The sequence below is a fragment of the Papio anubis genome, chromosome 8 (genome assembly GCF_008728515.1).
Source record: "Papio anubis isolate 15944 chromosome 8, Panubis1.0, whole genome shotgun sequence".
NCBI classification, from domain to species: Eukaryota; Metazoa; Chordata; class Mammalia; order Primates; family Cercopithecidae; genus Papio; species Papio anubis.
Window position 1 is genome coordinate 16,058,318 of NC_044983.1, and position 24,446 is coordinate 16,082,763.

Sequence of the window (24,446 nt, forward strand, 5' to 3'; positions counted from 1 at the left end):
AGAAATATGTTTTCATTAAAAAATGTTGGCACAGTTCCTGGCACTTACATTCAGAACTCAGCAAACTTAATTCTTATTTTTGGTAAACGTAGTATGTAGTGTATAAATCTCATATGTGCAGACAAATCAAGAACCTTCTATACATGCTCAGTAATGTCTGTATACCTGATTTGCCTGAGAGGTAGTGTTTGAGTAGTACTTCACACTTTTGATACTTGAGAAACCTAGAAATATTTTTGACATCAAGTTTTGTGCTATTAACATTTACACCTGCTTAAAATGAACAATTAAATTGAAATTGGTTTTCTTATGCTTTTGTCCCTAACACAGCATAAAAAAAAAAAATGTGAGATTTTGAGTAAGCCGTACTTGGCATTAAACTCATTATTTTAAAGTCATACCCCCTGGATAGTACACCAGGTGGATATTTCATTAGGTCTAAATTTTGTTTGTGTTAGCTGCTATTATATGAAAATAATGTCTGCATTAATTTGCTAAAATGGGTGTAAATCTTATAAATTTTTTGTTTATCAGAAAGTTAAATGAAGTTCGAAAGAGATTGAATGAGCTAAGAGAATTAGTTCATTATTATGAACAAACATCAGACATGATGACAGATGCTGTGAATGAAAACAGGAAAGATGAAGAAACTGAAGAGTCAGAATATGATTCTGAGCATGAAAATTCTGAGCCTGTTACTAACATTCGGTAAGAACTATTTTTGGGATGTTTTTGCAGCATATTCATTCTATCTTGATACTTTTAATGTGGAAACAAAAATACTTCATTAGAGTATTTACTATTTGCCTTTTATTTAAGCTTTTCTCTTGTAAGTCTACTATTTTGGTCAGTGTAATCATCTTTGCCCTGTGAAGAAAAATGAATAGAGAAGTATGGAGTACAATTGTTGAGTAAATTTGCTGTTTGTTAGATTGAATTTGAGTAAATCATGAGATGTCTCTAACTTAGCATTTTGCTGTCTCTTTATTTTTAGGTGTAATTTTCATTTTTTTCAGATGTTTTTCCACTTAAATATCACATATGCACAAGTTAATGAAAAGCAGGAGTCGATTATTCAATTTGAATTTTAATGGAATAGCCAACCATGTTCTTGGTTTGGAGTTATTTTATTAGCAGTTCTAAACTTTGATTTCTTTCTCTCTTTTTTTGTGCCTTAAGTAACTTCAGGCTGTTTTCTTTCTTCTAGAAATCCACAAGTAGCTTCCACTTGGAATGAAGTAAATAGTAATAGTAATGTACAATGTGTTTCTAATAATAGAGATGGGAGAACAGTTAATTCTAATTGTGAAATTAACAACAGATCTGCTGCCAACATAAGGGCCCTAAATGTGCCTCCTTCTTTAGGTATGACTGACTGTATTTACAGATAATTTAGCTGTGTTGTTCTTACAAAGTGGGTTTTTGTTCATGTGTGCTCTTAAATTTATTTTTTAAATTACCAATTTTAATTATGCATGTTTTCAGCAGATTGTCGATATAATAGAGAAGGAGAACAGGAGATTCATGTTGCACAAGGTGAAGATGATGAGGAAGAGGAGGAAGAAGCAGAGGAGGAGGGAGTCAGTGGAGCTTCGTTATCTAGTCACAGGAGCAGTCTGGTTGATGAGCATCCGGAAGATGCTGAATTTGAACAGAAGATCAACAGACTTATGGCTGCAAAACAGAAACTTAGACAGTTACAAGATCTTGTTGCTATGGTACAGGTAAATACTGCTTGGTCTTCTAAAAACCTGTTTGTCAGATAGTATAGTCTTAAGTAAAATGTGTGTATGATAATTACTTTGGTTTAATTATACTAATACACTTACATGTGAGGTTTAAATTTTTAGCACTTTACGCTCTGTACGTCAGAGGTCAGCAACCTTTTTAAATTAAGAGTGAATTGGTTAGATAGTTGAGGCTTTGCGGCGATACAGTCTGTGTCACAACTTCACAATGCAAAAGCAGCCATACATAATACATAAATGAGAATGATTATTTGCCAACATAGCTTTATTATAAACAGTATAGCTGTTTTTATTTACAGAAACAGAAGAGGTTTTGTTGTTTTTGTTTTGCTGACAACTCTGGCCTTATATCATGTAGAACTTGCAGCATCTCAATGAGGTAGATATTAAATAGGTTAAAGAGATCTTAATTGCCCAAGTTTATATGACTGTCCAAGCCAGAATTCAGACTTCCTGATACCAGAGCCTGAGATCTTAACCTACTGTATGTAAAAGAAAAACCATATGTTATTCAGTAAGGTTAAAGTTAGAACTATTAATCATAAATTTTAAAAAGCAGTTTATACATATTTTGTGTTAATTGTTATGCAGTTAAGTATAATTGTATAAATACGCTATTGTATGTTTATACAAATGTAAAAATATACAGTTATAGTTAATTACATAACGATTAACACAAAATATGCATACACTTATAATTGTATATGCAGTAATAAAATTATAGTTAATTACATAACTATTAGCACATTATAAAGGTGTTGTGTATATAAATCATATAAAATAGTTTTTGTGTATGAAAAACTCAAGTTTTATTAACAGTTTCTTTTGAAATGCTATATACTTTGAATTACTTAAGTGAAAGGGGAGTGTGCTCTCTCAGTTCAAAAAAAGTACGTATTTTTATTTTTATTTATTTATTTGTTGGGGACAAGGTCTTGCTCTGTCACCCAGGTTGGAGTGCAGTGGCATGATTTTGGCTCACTGCAACCTCCATCTCCCGGGTTCAAGCGATTCTTCTGCTTCAGCCTCCCAAGTAGCTGGAATTACAGACATGTACCACCACACCTGGCTAATTTTGTATTTTTAGTACAGATGGAATTTCACCATATTGGCCAGGCTGGTCTTGAACTCCTGGCCTCAAGCAGTTCTCCCACCTTGGCTTCCCAAATTGCTCAGATTACAGGCAAAAAAAGTACATAATACTAGTAAACTCCCTCTTCACCTCCATTAATAATCCCATTCTTCTTCACTGAAGTTGCTAGGTCTTTTCTGTGCAGTTAGGTACATTACTATGCACCTATTTTTAAAAAAATACTTGATGTTTTGTGCTATGTTTCTTTGTTTTTACAAATTGTATGTATAATACACTAAGTATTGTAGCTTTTTTCCCCACTCCACATCCTGTCGGAGAACTTTCATGTCGGTATATATAGTTCTATATAATTATAAGTAATTAAGAAACACAGATATGATAATTATAAAATGTTAATACTGTGTATATGTATACACAATACATGTAGTTATTTTTAGCTGCAGTATAGTTTCTGTATATTGAAGAACCTTAATTTAGTTAATGTGTAATAGCATCTAGTTAATATATACTTGTTTTCTGTCTTTCACTATTTAGAAACAATGCACCAAAGAACATACTTGCACAAGCTTCTGTGCATTTGTGTTTTTTAAGAAAGATTTGGGGAAGTGGAACTACTATGTCAAGAGTTTGTGTACATTTTAAAGGACACAACTTAATTGGTCTCTAGAACAATTATTTTTCTAGAGAGCAATTTTCTATATGTATTTCCGTGTGTATTTGTATTTCTATATGTACAGAATTTTTGATACGTATTTATATTTTTCTATATATATTTTTTATATTTTAAAATTTTAATATTTTTTAACATATTTTACATTTTTCATATTTTTTATATTTTATATGAGAGTTCATTTCTCCACACATTGATTACATTTTATTTTATTGATATACTGTAGCTTGTTTAACCATTAATGGAATTGGCCTTTTCCAAATTTCTCAATTATAAGAAGAGTTGTTGAGGTGAGATAAACATGTATGCAAATACAAACGTGTGTAAACAAATGTATATAGAACACGTGTAAACATGTATACAAACATGCTTTCTTTACTGCTTTAATATTTTAACGTAAATTTTACAGACCAGTGGTATTTACTAAGGTGTGAATTGGATAATATCTTTAGGTATCAAGACTGTTTTAATGTAAAGATGCTCTTTCAGGATGATGATGCAGCTCAAGGAGTTATCTCTGCCAATATGTCAAATTTGGATGACTTCTACCCAGCAGAAGAAGACACCAAGCAAAATTCAAATAACACTAGAGGAAATGCCAATAAAACACAGAAAGATACTGGAGTAAATGAAAAGACGAGGTATGTTAAGCTTTTGGCCTTCATTTAATATAGTAAGAATTTAGTGCCTGTTTTGGAGAAGGTACTCAGCTAGGTACTATGTTACGTTGTGCCTAATGCTTCATCAGATTTTATTGGAGTCCATAAATATAATGTCAATTTAATTGTAGAGAGAAATTTTATGAGGCTAAACTACAGCAGCAACAGAGAGAGCTAAAACAGTTGCAGGAAGAAAGAAAGAAACTGATTGACATTCAGGAGAAAATTCAAGCATTGCAAATGGCATGCCCTGACTTACAGGTAATTATGAAATTTATTTCTACTTGTCTGAAAAAAGATGTTTAAAATCTGATGTCAACTGAAAGTACTCTTTTTTTTTTGAGACGGAGTCTTGCTCTGTTGCCCAGGCTGGAGTGCAGTGGTGCGATCTCAGCTCACTGCAAGCTCTGCCTCCCAGGTTTGCGTCATTCTCCTGCCTCAGCCTCCTGAGTAGCTGGGACTACAGGCACCCACCACCACACCCGGCTAATTATTTGTAGTTTTAGTAGAGACAGGTTTCACCGTATTAGCCAGGATGGGCTCGATCTCCTGACCTCGTGATTCGCCTGCCTCAGCCTCCCAAAGTGCTGGAATTACAGGCGTGAGAAAGTGCTCTTTTTTCTAATATTAAGGTGACAGAATTATGTCTAGTAATTTTGTGATTAATGAAGTGGATGAACTGATGAAGAGCTGGGGGTATACATTTACAGTAGAAAAGATAGCACATAGGAATTGACTCTCTGATTATTTTCATTCATATTGGGCTGGCTGGCCATAGATTCAGAACATGTGTACTCATAATTGTTTATTATATTAAAATACACTGGTTTGACTTTTGCAGTTATGGACCAGCATTTGCATCTTTTACTGGCCTGAAATAATATAATAAAATCTTTAAACCACTGTAAGTTATCTAAGGAAAATAATTGTATGTGGTTTAAAGAGTAAGTTGTATATACTTTTGTTTATTAACTAGTACCCTATACATGGGTCTTCAGATTGAACAGAAAATAAGAGGCTGGGCACAGTGGCTCACACCTGTAATCCCAGCACTTTGGGAGGCTGAGGTGGGCAGATCATGAGGTCAGGAGATCAAGACCTTCCTGGCTAACACGGTGAAACCCCGACTCTACTAAAAATACAAAAAAAATTAGCCAGATGTCGTGGCAGGCGCCTGTAGTCCCAGCTACTTGGGAGGCTGAGGCAGGAGAATGGCCTGAACCCGGGAAGCAGAGCTTGCAGTGAGCCAAGATCTCGCCACTGTACTCTACCCTGGGCGACAGAGCGGGACTCAGTCTCAAAAAGAAAGAAACAAACAAAAACAAAACAAAACAAAAAAAATATCTTTGATGATATCAAATAATCAATAATATCGGAAGGGGATAATAATTCCTTCTGATATTTTCCCAGAGTTTATTGGGTAGCTTTATCTTCAGTTAGGTTGTGTTTTCAAAGAAAGGAAAACACATCAAATGTGTTTATTTTCTAAACCCTTGCCTTTCCTACTTTAATCCTTTTTCCTTGTCTCCAATCTAAATGTCTAGAGAAATAAGTTGCAAAGTTGGGTTGAGTATACAAAATTTTCCATTATGTTTTATCCCTATTGTTTCTGTTGTTCCTGAGGGCTTGTGTTTGTCAGCCTCAGCTTGTGTTTTCATCTTTGTTTTCTTATTTCAAGTTATCTGGATGATGATGGTAATTGGGGTGTGATAGCAGATTAAATATGGCACTAGAGCCCTAGTGCCATATTTAAAGTACCTGCTTTTATTAAATTAATATAATTGCTTTAATTCCTTGTAATTTTTTTTGTGAATTCCTTTTTAGCTGTCAGCTGCTAGTGCGGGTAATTGTCCCACCAAAAAATATATGCCAACTGTTACTTCCACCCCAACTGTTAATCAACACGAGACCAGTACAAGCAAATCTGTTTTTGAGCCTGAAGATTCTTCAATAGTAGATAATGAGGTATTGTAAATTGTACTCTGTTGTTCCTGAGTTAGTCTTTTTTTTTTTTCGCCTTTTTTTTTTGTTCTTCAGTAAGACACATCTTAAGAAAGGAAACTGAATATCCTTGAAACATGTTTGTAAATGGTAGTCTGTTTTGTGCCTTTTTTAGTAGACACAAAAATGTAATTGTAGATTATAAGAATATACAAAAGACAAAACATTTTGATTTTTAAACTTTAATTGAAAATTAAGTTTTTAATAACTTCTAAAAAGTAATTATCTTTTAAAAATATTCATGTTCTTTATTAGTAAATATTTGGCAGAAATATGTAGGAGGGTAGTAGCAACAAATAGTAATCATTTCAGTTAGACCTGTCCTTTGACATTTTATTTATATGTAATTTGTAGAAAATATAATTTTTCCTAAATAGTTTCTAAAGTATATTTGAATTCTGCTTGTTTCTATTAAGAATTAATAGGCCAGGTGTGGTGACTCACATCTATAATCCTAGCACTTTGGGAGGCTGAGGTGGGCAGATCATGAGGTCAGGAATTCAAGACCAGCCTGGCCAACATGGTAATACCCTGTCTCTACTAAAAAATACAAAAACATTAGCCGGGCGTAGTGGTGGGCACCTGTAATCCCAGTAACTTGGGAGGCTGAGGCAGGAGAATCACTTGAATCTGAGAGGCAGAGGTTGCAGTGAGCCGAGATCACGCCACTGCACTCTAGCCCAGGTGACAGAGTAAGACTCTGTCTCAAAAAAAAAAAAAAAGATTGCCTAATTTTTTCGTATTCATAACTAAATTATTATTTTAACCTTCATGGACATCTTAGTGTGAAAAGGAGAGAATGAGAATAGAAAGCTTTGTTGATACTGACAATATTATTAGTCTTTTACTCTTTTAGGTTACAGCAAATCCAAATATTTACTTAACTCTGGTTTCTTAAAAAAATAGTTGTGGTCAGAAATGAGAAGACATGAAATGTTGAGGGAAGAGCTGCGACAGAGAAGAAAGCAGCTTGAAGCTCTGATGGCTGAACATCAGAGGAGGCAAGGTCTAGCTGAAACTGCATCTCCAGTGGCTGTGTCATTGAGAAGTGATGGATCTGAGAATCTATGTACTCCTCAGCAAAGTAGAACAGAAAAGTAAGAGAGCTGCATAAATCACTTTTCTAAAAATGTCACCTGCCGAAGATTGACCTGTAGGCTAGGCAGCCACATTTATCCTCTACACGACAGCACAAATCTATTTCAGTGAGGCTACTATTTAACTACCACCTTTGTGACCCAAGTTAACTGAATCCATCCACTTTCTGTTATGACTTCTTGTAGCATCAGCTTTCTCTTTTGTCTTAAATTACTATGGCACTTGATCAAATGGTGATACAGATTTTCTTGTGTGTATAAGCCTTATTTTCTTAAGTTTATAAAAAGAAAACACTTGATATTTTGTAGTGCTTTTCTGTCAAGCCAGAAATAAACAGTTTTTTGCTTAAATTGAGTATCTGCTGTTTGTAAGGTTCTTAAGGATCATTTTATTATAATAATACAGTTTTTATATTATAATAATAATTTAGTTTTTAGGATATCAGTTTAAAATGTCCATATTTAGAATATTTCTAAGAGTTGGTCGTCTGTAAGATCAGTGAATTATTTAGCTATATGGTAATACCCATATCTAAAATATTGAAATTTAGATGTGTTCATGACCTTCCCTTTTGATATCCTCAGATGGCATTTCTGGAATTTCTGGAATTTTGCACCAAGCCCTACTCTCTTCTCAGATGAACTACTTCTATTCTTGGAGTCCCAATATGCATTTTACTGATCAGACTGTATCTTCAATATTTTATTCTGTTCTGGGTACTACACCTATGTTCCTCTGCAGAGTTCTTCACATAGTTTTGATGAGCATCTGGTTTCAGAATCATTGGTCTGGAGTTTTGCTGTCCAGTATGGCAGCCACTAGTTATACGTGGTTATTTAAATTTAAATCAAATGAAATTAAAAATTTATTTTCTCAGTCATACTAGCTACATTTTAAGTGCTCAGTAGGCATGTGTACCTAGCAGCTGCTGTATTGGATAGCACAGATACAGATTATTGCCATAATTATAGAAAGATCTGCTGAATGGCACTGATCTTGAAAACTCCCTCAGGGAAAAGTTAAGGGCAGTTTAACTTTGGGAAATAGTCCCAGGGGATATGATGATTATTTAAATTTGTTGGAAGAATTGTTTTCAGGTAGGCAAACTAAACATATTCTATTTAACAGCAATAGGGAGAATGCCACCCATACCATAGTTACTGTGATTAAATGAAATTCTATATACAGACATGTATATTTATGTTTGAAACAATGTTTGGCACATAGTAGGTGGCAGAGTATTTAGCTTATCTCCAGAATGACATCTGTTTTATGTCTCTTAATCACTAGAACAATGGCAACTTGGGGAGGGTCTACCCAGTGTGCGCTAGATGAAGAAGGAGATGAAGACGGTTACCTTTCTGAAGGAATTGTTCGGACAGATGAAGAGGAGGAAGAAGAGCAAGATGCCAGTTCCAACGATAACTTTTCTGTGTATCCTTCTAACAGTGTGAATCATAACTCCTACAGTGGAAAGGAAACTAAAAATAGGTTAGTTTCAGTATTTTAATTTTGTGCTTAATTTCAGAGGTCCAGGTCTTTTTGACTGACAGCAAGCACTTCTGCAATTCTCCAAGCCAACCGAATGTCCTACAATTCAATTCAGTTTTTACACTAACTATTTAGTTAGTGCAGACTCCACAAGTTAAGGGGCTCAGTTCGGTAAGACTGCCCTAACTTCAGACTTCAGTTTCAAGTACTTGGTCCCCATGTTACCCACACTTCTGTCCAACGTGGCTAGAAATTTGGGAGTTCTTACAACCCCCTTCAGGTTTATTTGCTAGAACAACTGACAAAATACAGGAAAACACTTACTTATATTTTCTCATTTCTTATAAAGGATTCTGAACAGCCAAATGGAAGAGGTGCATTAGGACAATATATGTTTTGGGCAGGTGTGCAGAGCTTCCATGCTTTCCTCTGTGTCGCACCCTCCCCAGCACTTCGATGTGTTCACTGACCCAGAAGCTGGCTGAACTCTGTTTAGGGTTTTTTAGGAGATTTCATTGCTTAGGCACAATTGATAAAAATTGTTGACTGTTGGTGATTGGTCTCATTAGCAAAAATTCAGATCTGGTTGAAAGGGGCTTGTTTTGGATAACAGAAGACACTGTCACTTGGAGGATTCCAAGGGTTTTACAAACTCTGTGCTAGGAACCAGGCACAAAGAACAGATAGATACTTTATTATTCTACAAGAATGTTGTTCCAATAGATACAGGTAAACTGGATCAGTCTTCACTTGTGTTGTTGAGAATTAACCAAAAATAAATTGTAGATAGTGAAAAGGGTCTGTCAACAAAGATATTATCACATTGTTACTAATAATTATAACTGAAAATTTGTTCGTGAATTAAAGATGGTGAAGTAGATACGGTAGTCCACTTGATGAAATGCTATGTGGTCGAACTGAAAGCATGAAGAATGGAAAAGTACTTGTGACATAATGAATATTTTTATTTTGCAGAATACTTAATTATGTGGACACTTCTGTGTAAAAACATTAATGAAAAAGACTGGAAACTAATGAAAACTGATAATTGTACAAAGCTAAAGATCTGGACTTTCTCCTCCCTCTATATTTTTTAATACTTTATATATTCTTGGAATTTAAAAGAGAATATTGGCCCGTAGGCTAGAGTATCAGAGTTTATTGCAGTATTTTTAAAACCAAATTATTCTGTGTGATGACTTAATGCTTTCAATCTTTTGTTAGGTGGAAGAACAATTGCCCTTTTTCAGCAGATGAAAATTATCGTCCTTTAGCCAAGACAAGGCAACAGAATATCAGCATGCAACGGCAAGAAAACCTCCGTTGGGTGTCAGAGCTCTCTTACGTAGAAGAGAAAGAACAATGGCAAGAACAAATCAATCAGCTGAAGAAACAGCTTGATTTTAGTGTCAATATTTGTCAGACTTTGATGCAAGACCAGCAGGTAAAATTTGCTGTGAAAGTATATTTTTCTTCTATTTTTATAACTATGGAAGCAATACAAATTTTTCTCAAGTCATCAGTAACTATTAACAAATATTTTCTTTCAATAGACTCTATCTTGTCTGCTACAAACTCTTCTCACGGGTCCTTACAGTGTTATGCCCAGCAATGTTGCATCTCCTCAAGTACACTTCATAATGCACCAGTTGAACCAGTGCTACACTCAGCTAACATGGCAACAGAATAATGTTCAGAGGTAATCTGTTTCTTAGAAGTATTGCGACTGTGTAAGAGCTAACATTGAGCAAATGTTTTACAATTAGCTTCTGGGAGAAAAGAGCAAGACCAAATTGCATATTTGGACATTCTCTGTCCCTTGAGAATTTTATGAGTGGTGATTTGCCTTATGTTTCCTTTTAATACCATGGATTTCTGTTTTTATAAATTTATGTTACTAAATTTTACACTTACATTTTGGCAAATTTTATAGTGTATAAATTGTACCACAGTGAAGCTATAAACAAACAAAAAAGTGAGTTTCTTAGAGTTTTACTGACTGTCGGATAGAAGTACTAAGTTCATTTCTTGTTCCAGACGAAGGTTATTGAATTAAGCCTATAGACCAAGCACATATTATTATAGTATCAGAGCAGTTTGTCTGCATGCTTTTGAATCATTTTTTACATGTATTCTTCCTGAATGTACTTTACATATGGTAATATAACTGATTTTTAGATTACTGACTTAAATTTTTGTAGGTTGAAACAAATGTTAAATGAGCTTATGCGCCAACAAAATCAGCATCCAGAAAAACCTGGAAGCAAGGAAAGAGGCAGTAGTGCATCGCACCCTCCTTCTCCCAGTCTATTTTGTCCTTTCAGCTTTCCAACACAGCCTGTAAATCTCTTCAATATACCTGCATTTACTAACTTTTCATCATTTGCACCAGGTAGGTGACTTAACCTGAAGAGAAAATAAATAAAAGCAGTGTTTGAGAACATAATTTGTCTCTTGCATAGATGTTTTAACATTTTCTTTTGGAATGGGGTAGGGAATGTTTGCAAAGAAAGTTGCAAACTCTTTCCTATATATATATACACACACACACACACACACACATATATATATATGTGTGTGTGTGTGTGTGTGTGTGTGTATATATATATTTTTTTTGAGGCGGAGTTTCATTCTTCTTGCCCAGGCTGGAGTACAATGATGCAATCTTGGCTCACGGCAACCTCTGCCTCCCAGGTTCAAGGGATTCTCCTGCCTCAGCCTCAGCCTCCCAAGTAGCTGGGATTACAGGCATATGCCACCACGCCTGGCTAATTTTGTATTTTTAGTAGAGACGGGGTTTCTCTATGTTGGTCAGGCTGGTCTCAAACTCCCGACCTCAGGTGATCTGCCTGCCTTGGCCTCCCATGGTGCTGGGATTACAGGCATGAGCCACTGCGCCCAGCCTACTTTGTTTCTTTTAAACCAAACTTTAATAATATGATTTCTAATGAAATTAAGTAAACTACTTAGGAATGATTGCTTCAACTATTTATTAAGAGGAAAGAGAATTAACCTGTTCATTGGCTACTGTATACTAGGCACTATGTAAAATGCTGGGAGAGTAAAGATGAGTAAGACAGTGCTCTTCTAGAGGAGTACCATGTCTTGTTAGGTAGCTAGTAATAGACTAAAGGAGAGCACATTTAGCTTAAGCTTTTCTTTGGATGTTTTTTTCCTGTACTCATTACATACCAGACATGATGTGAGTTACTGGGATCTGAAGATGAGTAACTGATCCTTCAAGGAATTCAGGGTCTAGTGAGGATGCTATTAATGAATGCTTACAGTACAGTGCCACGGGTGCCATAACAGTGGTGCAAATGCTGGGGAGTGTCACCAAATCAGTCCCCCCCCCCCCAAAAAAAAGTGATATTTAAACTAAAGAATGAATAGAATTTATTTCCAGAGAGATTAGAAATGAAAGGGCTTTCTAATAAATAAAACCACTTAGAGTTATAAAGCAATGAAATAATACATCACTCAGGGAATTTAGAGGTATTTAAGCGTGGCTAGTATTTAGGGGAAGAGTAATTGATGTGGTTGAAGAGTGGCAGAGACATGTTATGATGTGCAAAGAAGCTTAGGTTTTATATTGCAGACGAGGGTGTCATTGAAGGACTCTGAGCAAGGGATAACATGAAATTTATATTTTAGAAAGATTACACTGGTGAAAGTGTTCAGAAGTTGGAGGAAAGGAGTGGAAGATATAGCTGGTGAACAGAAGACTGTCATAATAATATAGAAAGAATGATAGCCTGGCCTTAGGCCTTGTCAGTAGGGATCAAGAAAAAGGAGTGACTGAAAGACATTTTAGTGATAGAGTGAATAAGTTAAGTGACTGATTATATGAGGTGAATCATGAGGAGGAGTTAAAGGTGTTGACAGGGAATACAGGAGGAGAAAAAAGGTTGAGAGGGCTTTGTGAATATGTGTGTGTGTGTGTGAGTGTGTGTGTGTGTATGTATATATCACAATATGTATGTACTCAATACTTCTTATATATGTATATTATAGTGTTATGCCCAGCAATGTGTATATATATGGATGTATATGTGTGCGTGTGTATATATATATGTGTGTGTGTGTATATATGTATACCATAGTGTTTTTTTCTTAATGAGATTTTCAAGACAGTGTGGCATAAAAAATTTAACAGGCTTTTTAGTTCTTGGGTGTCAATTAATATTGGCAGCAAACATCACATGAGTAGACTTTTAAGTAATAAGAAATTGCAAATGCTCTTCCTTTTTACTAAAATATACTTCATACCCACACCAACTGTATATAAAGGCTCTTCATTGTTTGTAAATAGTACAATTTTTGTGAAACCTTCCCAGTCTCTTTCCCCCCACGTTGTTAGTAGCCTCTTGCAAATACCTCTGATTCATAACAGTATTTGGTAAGTATTTAATTATATTCTACTTTCCCAATAAAAATAGAGTAGAAACAACATAAGCATAGGAGTAATACAGACCCGAGATCTAACCGTCTTTTTCATTTATTAGACATTTGATCTCTAACCCTAGTTTCTCAATGGTAAAATGAGTGCAGTATCTATTTTATAACGTTTTAAGTATTAAACCAAATAACATGTAAAGTGCCTGCAGTAGTGTGTGTCACGCAGTAATTGATACATGTCAGGTACTATTATTTCTAACTTTTAGCTCTTAAGGGAGTGGGGATTATTTGTTGTCTTTGATCAATGCCTAAAACATAGTGGCCTGAGCTGTAAACAGTGATTGGATAAATATTAGCTTTTTTTTTTAATTAACAATTTTTTGTTTTGGTGGATTTGAATGGCATATTTAATTAAAATTGTTTTTTAATTTCATTTTAAAGCTAAAGACATTTCTTTATTTTTCTCTTACCCATTGATTTTACTGATTAGGTATGAATTTCAGCCCTTTATTTCCTTCTAATTTCGGAGATTTTTCTCAGAATATCTCTACACCCAGTGAACAGCAGCAACCCTTAGCCCAGAATTCTTCAGGAAAAACAGAATATATGGCTTTTCCAAAACCTTTTGAAAGCAGTTCCTCTATTGGAGCAGAGAAACCAAGGTACCTGATTGTAAACATAGTCTTTCATTGCTTAAACATTCACTTTTGTGATTACATCTAATTATATGTAATTTGAAAACGCAACTAGGGAGGACATTTGTGATGATTTGGCTTGATGATGTTGGAAACATGAAACTTTGATGTATCAGTAGATAAGATGCCAGATACTTCCTTGTAACCCTGGTACACGAAAAGTTCAGTTTGGAAGGATGTGGCATAACTCATAGGATTTCTTTAGTCTCTGATTTGATACCTGTCTTAAGGTTAAACCAGTTTGCTGTTCACTGACTTAGGGCTGGAAACTAATATTAACTGCTAGAAGATAGTTGTTAAGTGATGATCCCTTTTTTTGATTCCTAGCTCTTGATTAGAATCACTTCCTAAAGCCTATTCAAATATAATGTTGAGTACAATTAGATTATAAAAACAACTTTTGCCTCATAAGTTTTGAGGATGCATGGTATTAATCATAGTTAGGATTTCTTTTTCCTCTGTTTCTTACATTTATTATTTTTTAATGCTATAATCTTCTGAAACACAATTTTTGACTCAGTGTGAAAGATTGGCTCAGTTGAAGTTAATCTCTCATATATCTCTCTGATTGTCTTTTCTACTCTGTAAAAATATATATAATTCACATTATAGTTGTCTTTAGCTGTGTGATTAGGACTGTCTCAGGCTCTTCTATTAGCGTTTTGATACTGTTTAATTACCTAATCATTAACTGGGATTTTTTTCTTTTTTTTTAACTTGATTAACCAATAACTCTGAGAATTCCAACTTTATATTCACCACTAGGAATCCTGTGATTAACATCCCTTACTTTGTTGATTCCTTTTTTTAGTTGTTCTGTTTTTTCCTGTTAAATCTCACGTTGCTCTATAAAGGTATTCTGTTGTCAGAAGCCTAACACAGTGTTAGCTCACAGTTGCTATTCAGAAATGATTGTTGAATGAATATCCATCACAAGCAGTAAACATTTATTCAAAGCTTCAGTGAATAGACCTTCCTACCAAAATGTCCCTACTTCATTATTTTCCATGTTTTTTATATAATTGATAGTAAAAAATTACTCTGGTTTTAAATTAGTTACTTATGTCTTTTTTAGGATGGATCTGAATGTCTAATTATTTTAGATATTTGGCCTACTTCAGATTAGACCTCCTTTCCCAAAATCTCAACTATTGTAATTTCGTGGAATTAAATGACTAGAGATAAGAAGTCAGATAAAATCCTATAGTCTTACTCAGGGGTCAGAAAACTTTTCCTATAAAAGACTAGTTAGTATTTTAGGCCTTGCTGGCCATATGGTGTTTATCACAGCCATTCATCTGTGACAGTTTTGCACAATAGCAACCATAGACAATATGTAAACATGAGTATGGCTGTGTTCTCCAAAAACACTTTATTTATGGGCACTGAAATTTTATTTATTTATTTTATTTATTTATTTATTTATTTATTTATTTTTTTTTTGAGGCGGAGTCTTTGCTCTATGCATGAGGCTGGAGTGCAGTGGCCAGATCTCAGCTCACTGCAAGCTCGCCTCCCGAGTTCCCGCCATTCTCCTGCCCCTCCAGCCTCCCGAGTAACAGGACTACAGAGCGCCACCCTGCGCCCGGCTAATTTTTTGTGTTTTAGTAGAGGCGAGTTTAGCCGTGTTAGCCAGGATGGTCTCGATCTCCTGACCTTGTGATCCGCCCGTCTCGGCCTCCCAAAGTGCTGGGATTACAGGCTTGAGCCACAAGCCCGGCCTGAAATTTTTAATTTCATATAATTTTCATTTGTCACAAACTTTTTTATTTTAATTTTTTTCTTCCAACTATTTAAGAATATAAAAGCCATTTTTAGCTCTCAGAGGCCTTGTGGAAACAGGCAGCAGGCTGAATTTGGCCTGTAAGTTATAGGTTTCTAACCCTTGTCTTGAGTTAAATCCTATAGGTCACTGTCTCCCAGACTATTCTTAGGAGCAGTGGTGGTGTTCACGCTAGGTTCTGTGATAAAGTTTTGGACTTCTTGCTCACTAGCACTCTTAAGAGATTTATAAAGCATGTTGGCATATTAAAAGTTCTGAGATACTTTACAGACCTGTTTAACTTTGTTTTACGTGTTTTCTCCCCAGCCTAGATGACCGATGAGTACCTATTAAACATTAAGGGATGCTAGTATTCAGCAGATAAAATTTGGGAAATGACAGTAGACTAATAGAACTATGGACTTAAGGAGTGGAGAAATAAATTACTGGTTGAATTGACCAATTGTTTTCACCAAATTCTTGTTCTGCTTGAACTGCTTTAGGTGAACACAAATCCATGTATGTTCCCAAGCCCTCTGCTGTAGCTCTTTCTGAGCCGTTCTTCCAGCTTTTTGTTCTTTTATGTCCCATCTTCCTTTGATTTTTCTTTGTTGTTTTTTTCTAGAGACAGGGTCTAACTTTGTTACCCAGGCAGAAATGCAGTTGGCATGATCATAGCTAGCTGCCTCCTTGAATTCCTGGGCTCAGGGGATCCTTCCGCCTCAACCTCCTGAATGTCTAGGACTGGAGGCACATGCTTCTGTGCCTGGCTCATTTTTAAAATTTTTTGTAGAAACGGTGTCTCACCGTTTTGCCCAGGCTGGTCTTGAACTCCTGGGCTCAAGCAGTCCTCCTGCCTCGGCCTTCCAAAGTGCTGAGATTACAAGCGTGAGCCACTGCAGCTAGCCTGATTTTTATTTCCCACTGTTTTCCATTGCGAATGCTAGATCTTTGATAAGGAACTTTTGCCAGTAAAAGTGGTTTAGTGAGATGGGTCCAGAATTAAAACTGATTTAGTACCTTAGCTTATGTGGTATTTGCATATTTAAAGTGTATGTTTGTGAAAACATTTCTATGGCCTGTTGACAGTTTCATTCACCTAAATCTGCTCAAGAGTAGACTATAAATTCAGTATATTTGGAGTTTTTGTAAATAAAGAAATCTGTAATTGTAAACTTATAAAAACTTGTTTTCGTTGGTAAGGAATAAAAAACTGCCTGAAGAGGAGGTGGAAAGCAGTAGGACACCATGGTTATATGACCAAGAAGGTGAAGTAGAGAAACCGTTTATCAAGACTGGATTTGCAGTGTCTGTAGAAAAATCTACAAATAGTAACCGTAAAAATCAAGTAGATACAAACGGAAGAAGACGCCATTTTGATGAAGAATCATTGGAAAGCTTTAGCAGTATGCCTGATCCAGTAGATCCAACAATAGTGACTAAAACATTCAAGACAAGAAAAGCATCTGCACAGGCCAGCCTGGCATCTAAAGATAAAACTCCCAAGTCAAAAAGTAAGAAGAGGAATTCTACTCAGCTGAAGAGCAGAGTTAAAAACATCAGTAAGTGTTGAAATTTGTTGAATGTTGATCAGTGTAAATGTTGGTAATCTTACTTTGACATGTTGACATATATATAGTTTCAGAAAGGCTAGATGTGCAGGTGCTGTGCTAGACTTAGTTGAACAGTCATTTTTAGTTACCTTTATATGTAATTTTTTTTTTTTACAAAATAATATTTGAAATAGGGTTTAATTTTCTGGATTAATGTCGTAAAACATGGCATTTATTTTTGGTGCTTCTTAAAGCTTCAATTTTGTAAGTTCTTGAAAAATTGCCAAAATGCCCACATTTTACTCTTTTTTCTCTTTTGCTATTGTATTGGATCCTGCATCCAACTCTTTGGTCATGACTTTTAGATGGATTCTTGATTGGTGCGTTTAAGGAAAAGTGGTCTTCTTAAATATATTGCAGTTTTTGAATATCATATAGATAAAACAGTTTCAAAACAGGCTGGCTTTAGTCCTCCTGGAGCTAAACTTATATTTTACTCAATCTTGCCATTGAGTATCAAAGTTCTTTAAAAAATTTTTTTGAAGTTTTCTTTATGGTGTTAGCTTCATACCTCTTAGAAAAATATATTTTCTGTGATTTTTGAATTATTTACTGAAGTATACTAGGTTAAAAATAGTTTTATTAGCTAAAATCTGCAGTGTTACAGCTGAAGGATATTCTTTTTATGTTTGCAAAGGATGGGCTGTGGCCTTGAAAGGTTGTTCTGAGTTTAAGGAGGTAATATTTGGTGCTTAAGGCCAGGTGCGGTGGCTCATGCCTGTAATCCCAGCAAGTTGGGAAGCTGAGGCAGGTGAATCACCTTAGATGAGGAGTTCGAGACCAGCCTGTCCAAATGGTGAAACCCCATCTCTACTAAAAATACAAAAATTAGCCGGGTGTGGTGGGCGTGCCTGTAATCCAGCTACTCAGGAGGCTGAGACATAAGAATCGCTTGAACCTGGGAGGCAGAGGTTGCAGTGAGCCAAACATCATGTCACTGTACGCCCAGCCTGGGTGACAAAGCAAGACTCTGGAAAAAAAAAAAATTGGTGTTTAAGAACAAAGTATTCCAGGCTTATAATCAGAAACTTTGAAATGCATTGCACACTGCTAACTCCCTTTCTTGGGAGTTCACAACACATACAAGTATAGTAAAGGCCCTGAGAAATCCTGTAGTAAAAAAATACACTTGTAAACTTTGGCAGCCTTCATCTTAATCACTTTTGGATAATGAAACCTTTGAAAAATCTAATGAAAACCACAGATATAAAAGAGAATGTTGGCACATTTTTTAAAATTTCAGTAATTCATCTATCCTTGAAGTCCTTGGCTCCTACCTTGAAGCCCATGTAAAGAATCTGACTGATGGTTTAAAAAGCAAATTTGAACAGTAGTGAAAGGGGTGACATTTTTCTTAGCATGCACATTATCAGCCTTGAAGTAATTTTCTGGTTATAAAGGTTTAGGAGAAGCTGGTTTATTTAGTAAATTAATTGGTAATCTGAAGCTATTCAGAAAGTTACTGTGCTTTTCCAAGATTACTCTTGGTGCTACCAGAGAAGATTTAAGTAGATAATGGCCATTTTGAGACAGGGCCGTTACGCAACTCAGAACTTTCTATTTCCTAGTGCTTTGCCCCCACAAAGATGCTCTTTGTCATATAAATAAATGAAGAAAAACTGACATTTTAAATTTCAGCATCGTCTCATTCAAATAGTTAATTTGAATCTGATAGGGCAACACTTCTTAAACTTGAGTGTTTGACACACATCTCCTTAGGAATACAGTTTAAGTGCAGATTCTTGATTCATTTGGCTTGGAAGGGACGTGAGAGTCTGCCTTCCTAACAGACTCTCTTGTGTTGCCAATATTGGTCTGTGGACTATACTTCAAGTAGCAGATTTTAGAGGAACCTTAGCTAATTTGTGGTTATGACCACCTAACCCTAGAAATGCTGGTATGTTTTTAGTTTTCTGAAACTCCTTTATTCTGGGGAATTACTTTTCCAAATACGTAGTTCAGCCTTTTAACTTCAAGATAAGGATTGACATTCTGATCTTTGTGCTCTTTTCCTTCATATTGAGGTATGAAAATACCTGCTGGAAACATAGAGTCAGTTTGCTCAGCAAGCATTCAAGACCACCTGTTAGTGAGTGCCCTGCTTTAAGGCACACACACACAAATAAAAGGCTTGATAGCAGAATCAAACTATACATAGCAGAGCCAAAGTAATATGGGATAAAATCAAATTAGCTAAATCCTTGCTATTCAAAATCTGAACCGTGGACAAGCAGCGTTACATCATCTGGGAGATTATTAGAAATGCATGCTTTTGGGCCTCACCTTATGCCAACTAAATCAGTATGTATTTTTCTTCCGTATGCATTTTAGCAAGATTTTTGATACGAAGATATGTACTTGAAAGTCTGAAAAGTACTGAACTGGACCACTGGTTTATGTGGTTTTTATTCCTTTTGTGCTATAGGAATGGTCAAGATTTGTTAGAAAAAAGGATTTTTACGCATCTTTAACCTCCGCCTCCCGTATTCAAGCAATTATCCTGCCTCAGCATCCTGAGTAGCTGGGATTACGGGCATGCGCCACCATGCCTGGCTAATTTTGTATTTTCAGTAAACACGGGGTTTCTCCATGTTGGTCAGGCTGGTCTTGAACTCCCAACCTCAGGTGATCTGCCCTCTACGGCCTCCCAAAGTGCTGGGATTACAAATGTGAGCCACTGCACCTGGCCAATTTTTATTGTATCTTAAAGGAAGTGGTAAATAGAGGTGGGTGGGGAAAAGTGTAGAAAGCCTTTCAAATTGTTACTACAGTAAATATAGAGTGGGAAAGAAGCAGGATGAGAGGAATTGGGAACAGATATGACAAATATTTCAGCATAGTGGGAATTACATTGCTGTCTTGAGAGATATAGTACAGCCAGTTATACTGTCCCATACTTACTAGAGTGATCCAAATATGTATGTGTTTTTTGTGCATGGTCACATTCTTTCAGAAGTAGCTTCATAAATCTCATTTAACTTTGTTTCCCATGATGGAAATGTGTTTTAATCTTTAGAAGGTCTTTATATGTGAAAATACATATTGCATGTGAGGTAAGAATATATAAATTATGTAATAATCATCTTTTAAACTTCAGTTCAGACTTAGACCTTATGAGTAGAAGGTGATTTCCTGCCTTACTGAGTTTTCCTGTTATCAGACGTATTATTCGGTTACACTGTACTCTTCTGATGATATTAGAGAGTAGGAGCCTAGATTTTCTTCACTCTTTTCTTGGAAAATTGGATAGAACTGTTAAGGTACTGACTTCTGGGTTCTTACTGTCCTTGAATCTTTTCATTTCTTGCTTCCTCCCTTTCCTGTTGCTCGCTAATGAAGATGGACATGAAACGGATGTGAAACATTAGGCAAGGCAAGGCCTGACAGATTTGGCTGGTAAACAACCAGTAGACTTTTTGAATTTATTCCTTATTAATTACTTAGGCAGAGAAAAGAGTAGTCCAAGGGGGCATTTCTCTGTGTCCCTTGTTTCACACTTGAAAAGAGTGACACCAAAATAAAAGGGGCTGGCTAATGATTGTCCCTTGGATGGTGGGACACCATGTTGCTGAGGAATCATTGCTGTACTGCAGCTAAGCCTGTTCTTAGTCTGCAAATGTACTGTACAAGGGTGAGGAAGAAAGGTCTAATGTTTCATTAGAACCTGAGAGGAGATGGGAAACTCTCCTGACAGAAGCATCTCAGGGCAAGAGGGAGGTGAGTGGAAAATGTCCATCCACATAGCAACTTCTCACAAGCCTCTCTTGCCCATGTTCCAGGATGATTCTGTGGCCTTCTGCCAAGACAGCTTGTACTGTGATTCAGACCTTAACCTCTCTGCACATGTGCAAGGTCTCTAGAGTGCCATGGCTGATCTGTTTCCCTTCAGTGGAGGCCCAAGTAGAAGTACTGTTTCTTCTAGTAATGTCAGCCCCCCATGCTGAGAAAAACAGAATGAGAAAGGGAAAGAGTAGTGAAGTGGCATAGGAGATAACATCCTTATCTCTCATCACAGTTATCCTCAGTAATAAGCATCATGTGTTACTCTTGCTATTGTTATACTTTCTGGCCTAGCCAGTGTTTCTCAGAAGTATTATTAACCTTCATTAATTCTACTCTTCCCAGATGATTACTATCAAGATATCCAGGAGAGAAAGAATTCAGTCACACATTAGTACCTTAACTTTGGAAATGTAGCCTTTGATGTTTTTAATTTGGGACTCATATATAAAACCATAGTTTTTTTTTCTTTTTTTCTCTTTTCGTAGCATCTTAATAATTATAGCCTGCTTCTCTTCACAGTTTTAGCTGTTTTGGGGGATGACTGTATGTATGCCTTTTTAAAGTATCTATTGTGACTCCCCAGTGAGAATGTTGTATATACCACATTACCTGTATTTTAATTTTGGTTAAAATTTATTCAGCATTTTTCATCTGATACAGTAACAGCATTTAAATGTTTCATTTCACTTATATAAATGTTCATGTTAGAATAACATACTTAAAATTTTTTTCTTTAGAATCATTGTATGTTATTAAGTGAGCAATATACTACCAGTCATGTCATTTTACATATTACTTTTGGCACTCATACCCTTTATTGCTGGTTTTATATTAAGATCAATAATAATCAAGAGGCCTTTTAGTAAATTTCATGCAGACTGGGTGGCAAAGGCTAAACTTTAGTCTGAGAGACCAGTGGAAAAACTTGGAACCTAAATTTGAGATGATGAAGTCTTATATGATGGCCTTGGAAACAGAGAGGGAGGGTTGAATCTAGATGGGATATCACAGATAATAAATTGACAGTGTTTTGGGAAATTATTTGTTATTAGTCGACCTGCAGTGATCTGGAAGATGCAAGCAAGGCTTTAGGGTCTGCTGGCTCTTTCCTAGAGTGTCAGGAGCATAGTCCGATCTCCATGATTCTTGGTGAAAGCTATGATGGAGGAGATCCGTGCAATTCCTCCTATTATTGACCCTTCCCCTTACCCCCAAGAGTAGCAATGTTTTGCTACTTCAAGCTACTAGTTGGTAGAAGGGTTATTGAGTGAGTAGGTGGCAGCCTTCCTTAACCCTGTACATGGGAGAGCATTAGTCTTCACAGCTGAAGAAACTAAGCAGTAGAGAAGATTCCTCCCATAGTCTTGATGAGGGACTGACAACTTGCTAGCGAAAATGTTGCTTGACCACAGCAGTGAGACTTCCATGCACCCTCATCTTGCCATCATTAAAGCTATCCAGCATTTGGGTCCAGCCTTAAGAGAAGGTGAGAGTCATGACTAGGCCAATGAAGATAACAGTGCATATAAAAGGGACCTAGTTACCAGAGAGAAAACAGAAGAAGACCACTGGAACAGGCAAAACCTATTGAAAATAGAATTATTGAACAAAATATTGAACAAATATGCTTGAACAAAATAATAAGGGCACATAAACAGATTGAATTATAGCAAATTCTTTAGAACTAGAGAAAAAATAACTAAGTTTTAATGTTTAGATTATTTGAAAAAGAGGACACGTGCTATTAAGTTCCAAATTACTGGCCTAGAAAATCAAGGGGAAGAATATGTCATTAAATGGAAAGAAAGTACTAACAGATAAAATCAAGAGAAAACAATTAGAGGCTTACAAGAAGTTCTAAAGGAGAAAAAAAAAAAACAGGTGGACAAGCAATAACTAAATAATAGATGGGATGAAGAAAGACTTGAGACTGCAGATCAGAACAGCTGACAGTTGTCTAGCCAGGAGAGAAGTGAGGGAAACACACAAACACCTATGCAGAGTCTGGTAAAAATCCCTGAATTCCAAGGAAAAAGTAAAAATCCTCTAAGCTTCCACATGAAAGACCAAGTTGCATACAAAGAAAAAGAACCAGGGCAACACCAGGCAATCTTCCTTACCACACAAGTAGAAGTAGAAAAAGGTGGAATGATGCTACACAGTTGACAAAGAACTGCAACTCAAGAACCTTGTACTCAGCCAAAGGACCCTCCACGTGTCAGAATGAAAAAGAGATACTAGTTGATCCTATTTGAGGAAACCTGAAGAAACAACCTATGAATCATAAGAGATCTGTATACAAGGGAAGATAAAGACAAGAGAGAACAGTTTAATAAAGGAAACAGTAGATCAGTCTCACTAATATAAATTCAAAAGTAAAAATAAAATATTAGCACATTGAATCTGCCATTGTATCAAAAGAATTCTAGACAATCTACACTAGACTATCTACAGACATGTAATGATGATTTGTTACCAGGAAATCTGTCAACATAATTTATTCTATCAAAGGGACAGAAGTCATAATCATAGCAGATTAGATAAAATTTGAAGCTATTCTCATGGGAATTTGAAGTAAAATGGGTATAAGAAGATAGTTATGTCTGTAATCCCAGCACTTTGGGAGGGTGAGGCAGGTGGACTGCTTGAGCCTGGTAGGTGGAGGTTGCAATGAGCCAAGATTGTGCCACTGTACTTGAGCCTGGGCAACAGAATGAGACTCAGTCTCAAAAGAAAATTTAAAAAAAAAGGAAAACAAAGGCAGTTATTTAAGTGTAGTAAAGACTGTTAGCCAGTGTGCACCATTGTAAATGAAAATACTCCAGAGATATTTCTGTCTCAATTAGGAACTAAACAGGGATTCCTTCTGTACCACCATCATTATTTATCATTATTTGGGAAGCATTATGTCAAATAATTGGAATTATAATTGTAATAAATATTGGAAAAGGAAGGAAACAAATTTTATGTGTTTTTTCTAGTGGCATTTTTATATACTAAGCCCAAGAGATACTGGAAAGTAACTCCTAGAGTTACAAGGTAAACTGTTAAAGTGACTGGTTATGGAATAAGTGTGTGAATATTTTTCTCTATTGTAATATCCAGTAGGATGAAAGTGGAGAGGAATGCCCTTCTCACAGTAGTAGTCAAAAGTGTTTGAGTGGGGGGCGGTAAAACGTAAGGAACAGATTTAACAAGGAAAGTACTAGGTCTCTAAAAAGCTGTATTTTTGAAGAACATCAGAAAGATTGAACAAATATAAAAACATAACCATGTTCTTAAGATGGAAAAGATGGAAATGCGTAAGATTATTAAATTCCAGTTCTCTCCAGATGAACACATACTTTTAATTTGATTCCATTTTGAGTCCCCAGAGATGGTTTTTAAAGTTGAAAAAATACAAATAAAAACTTCAAAGCTTATATGGAAGGACAG

At 35.8% G+C, this 24,446-nt stretch overlaps 1 protein-coding gene across 50 annotated transcripts in view; it reads left to right on the top strand.

Moving 5' to 3' along the window:
- PCM1 (pericentriolar material 1) overlaps nucleotides 1-24,446 on the top strand; it is a 110,441-nt gene that overhangs the window by 33,055 nt on the left and 52,940 nt on the right. For 25 of the 50 annotated variants that reach the window (XR_004185747.1, XM_031669392.1, XM_031669385.1 and 22 more), the window contains 13 exons: nucleotides 535-708; nucleotides 1,208-1,365; nucleotides 1,489-1,724; nucleotides 4,001-4,152; nucleotides 4,302-4,431; nucleotides 5,995-6,135; nucleotides 7,078-7,268; nucleotides 8,560-8,760; nucleotides 9,985-10,204; nucleotides 10,314-10,459; nucleotides 10,962-11,152; nucleotides 13,649-13,820; nucleotides 16,819-17,177. Coding sequence is in view for 48 of the 50 variants with exons in the window: in XM_031669392.1 (XP_031525252.1) it covers nucleotides 535-708; nucleotides 1,208-1,365; nucleotides 1,489-1,724; nucleotides 4,001-4,152; nucleotides 4,302-4,431; nucleotides 5,995-6,135; nucleotides 7,078-7,268; nucleotides 8,560-8,760; nucleotides 9,985-10,204; nucleotides 10,314-10,459; nucleotides 10,962-11,152; nucleotides 13,649-13,820; nucleotides 16,819-17,177 (2,471 nt within the window). In the remaining 2 variants the exon portion in view is untranslated. Of the gene's footprint in view, nucleotides 1-534; nucleotides 709-1,207; nucleotides 1,366-1,485; nucleotides 1,725-4,000; nucleotides 4,153-4,301; nucleotides 4,432-5,994; nucleotides 6,136-7,077; nucleotides 7,269-8,559; nucleotides 8,761-9,984; nucleotides 10,205-10,313; nucleotides 10,460-10,961; nucleotides 11,153-13,648; nucleotides 13,821-16,818; nucleotides 17,178-24,446 lie in introns of all 50 variants that reach the window. The other 25 variants (XR_004185746.1, XM_031669396.1, XM_031669403.1 and 22 more) reach the window with 1 other exon arrangement.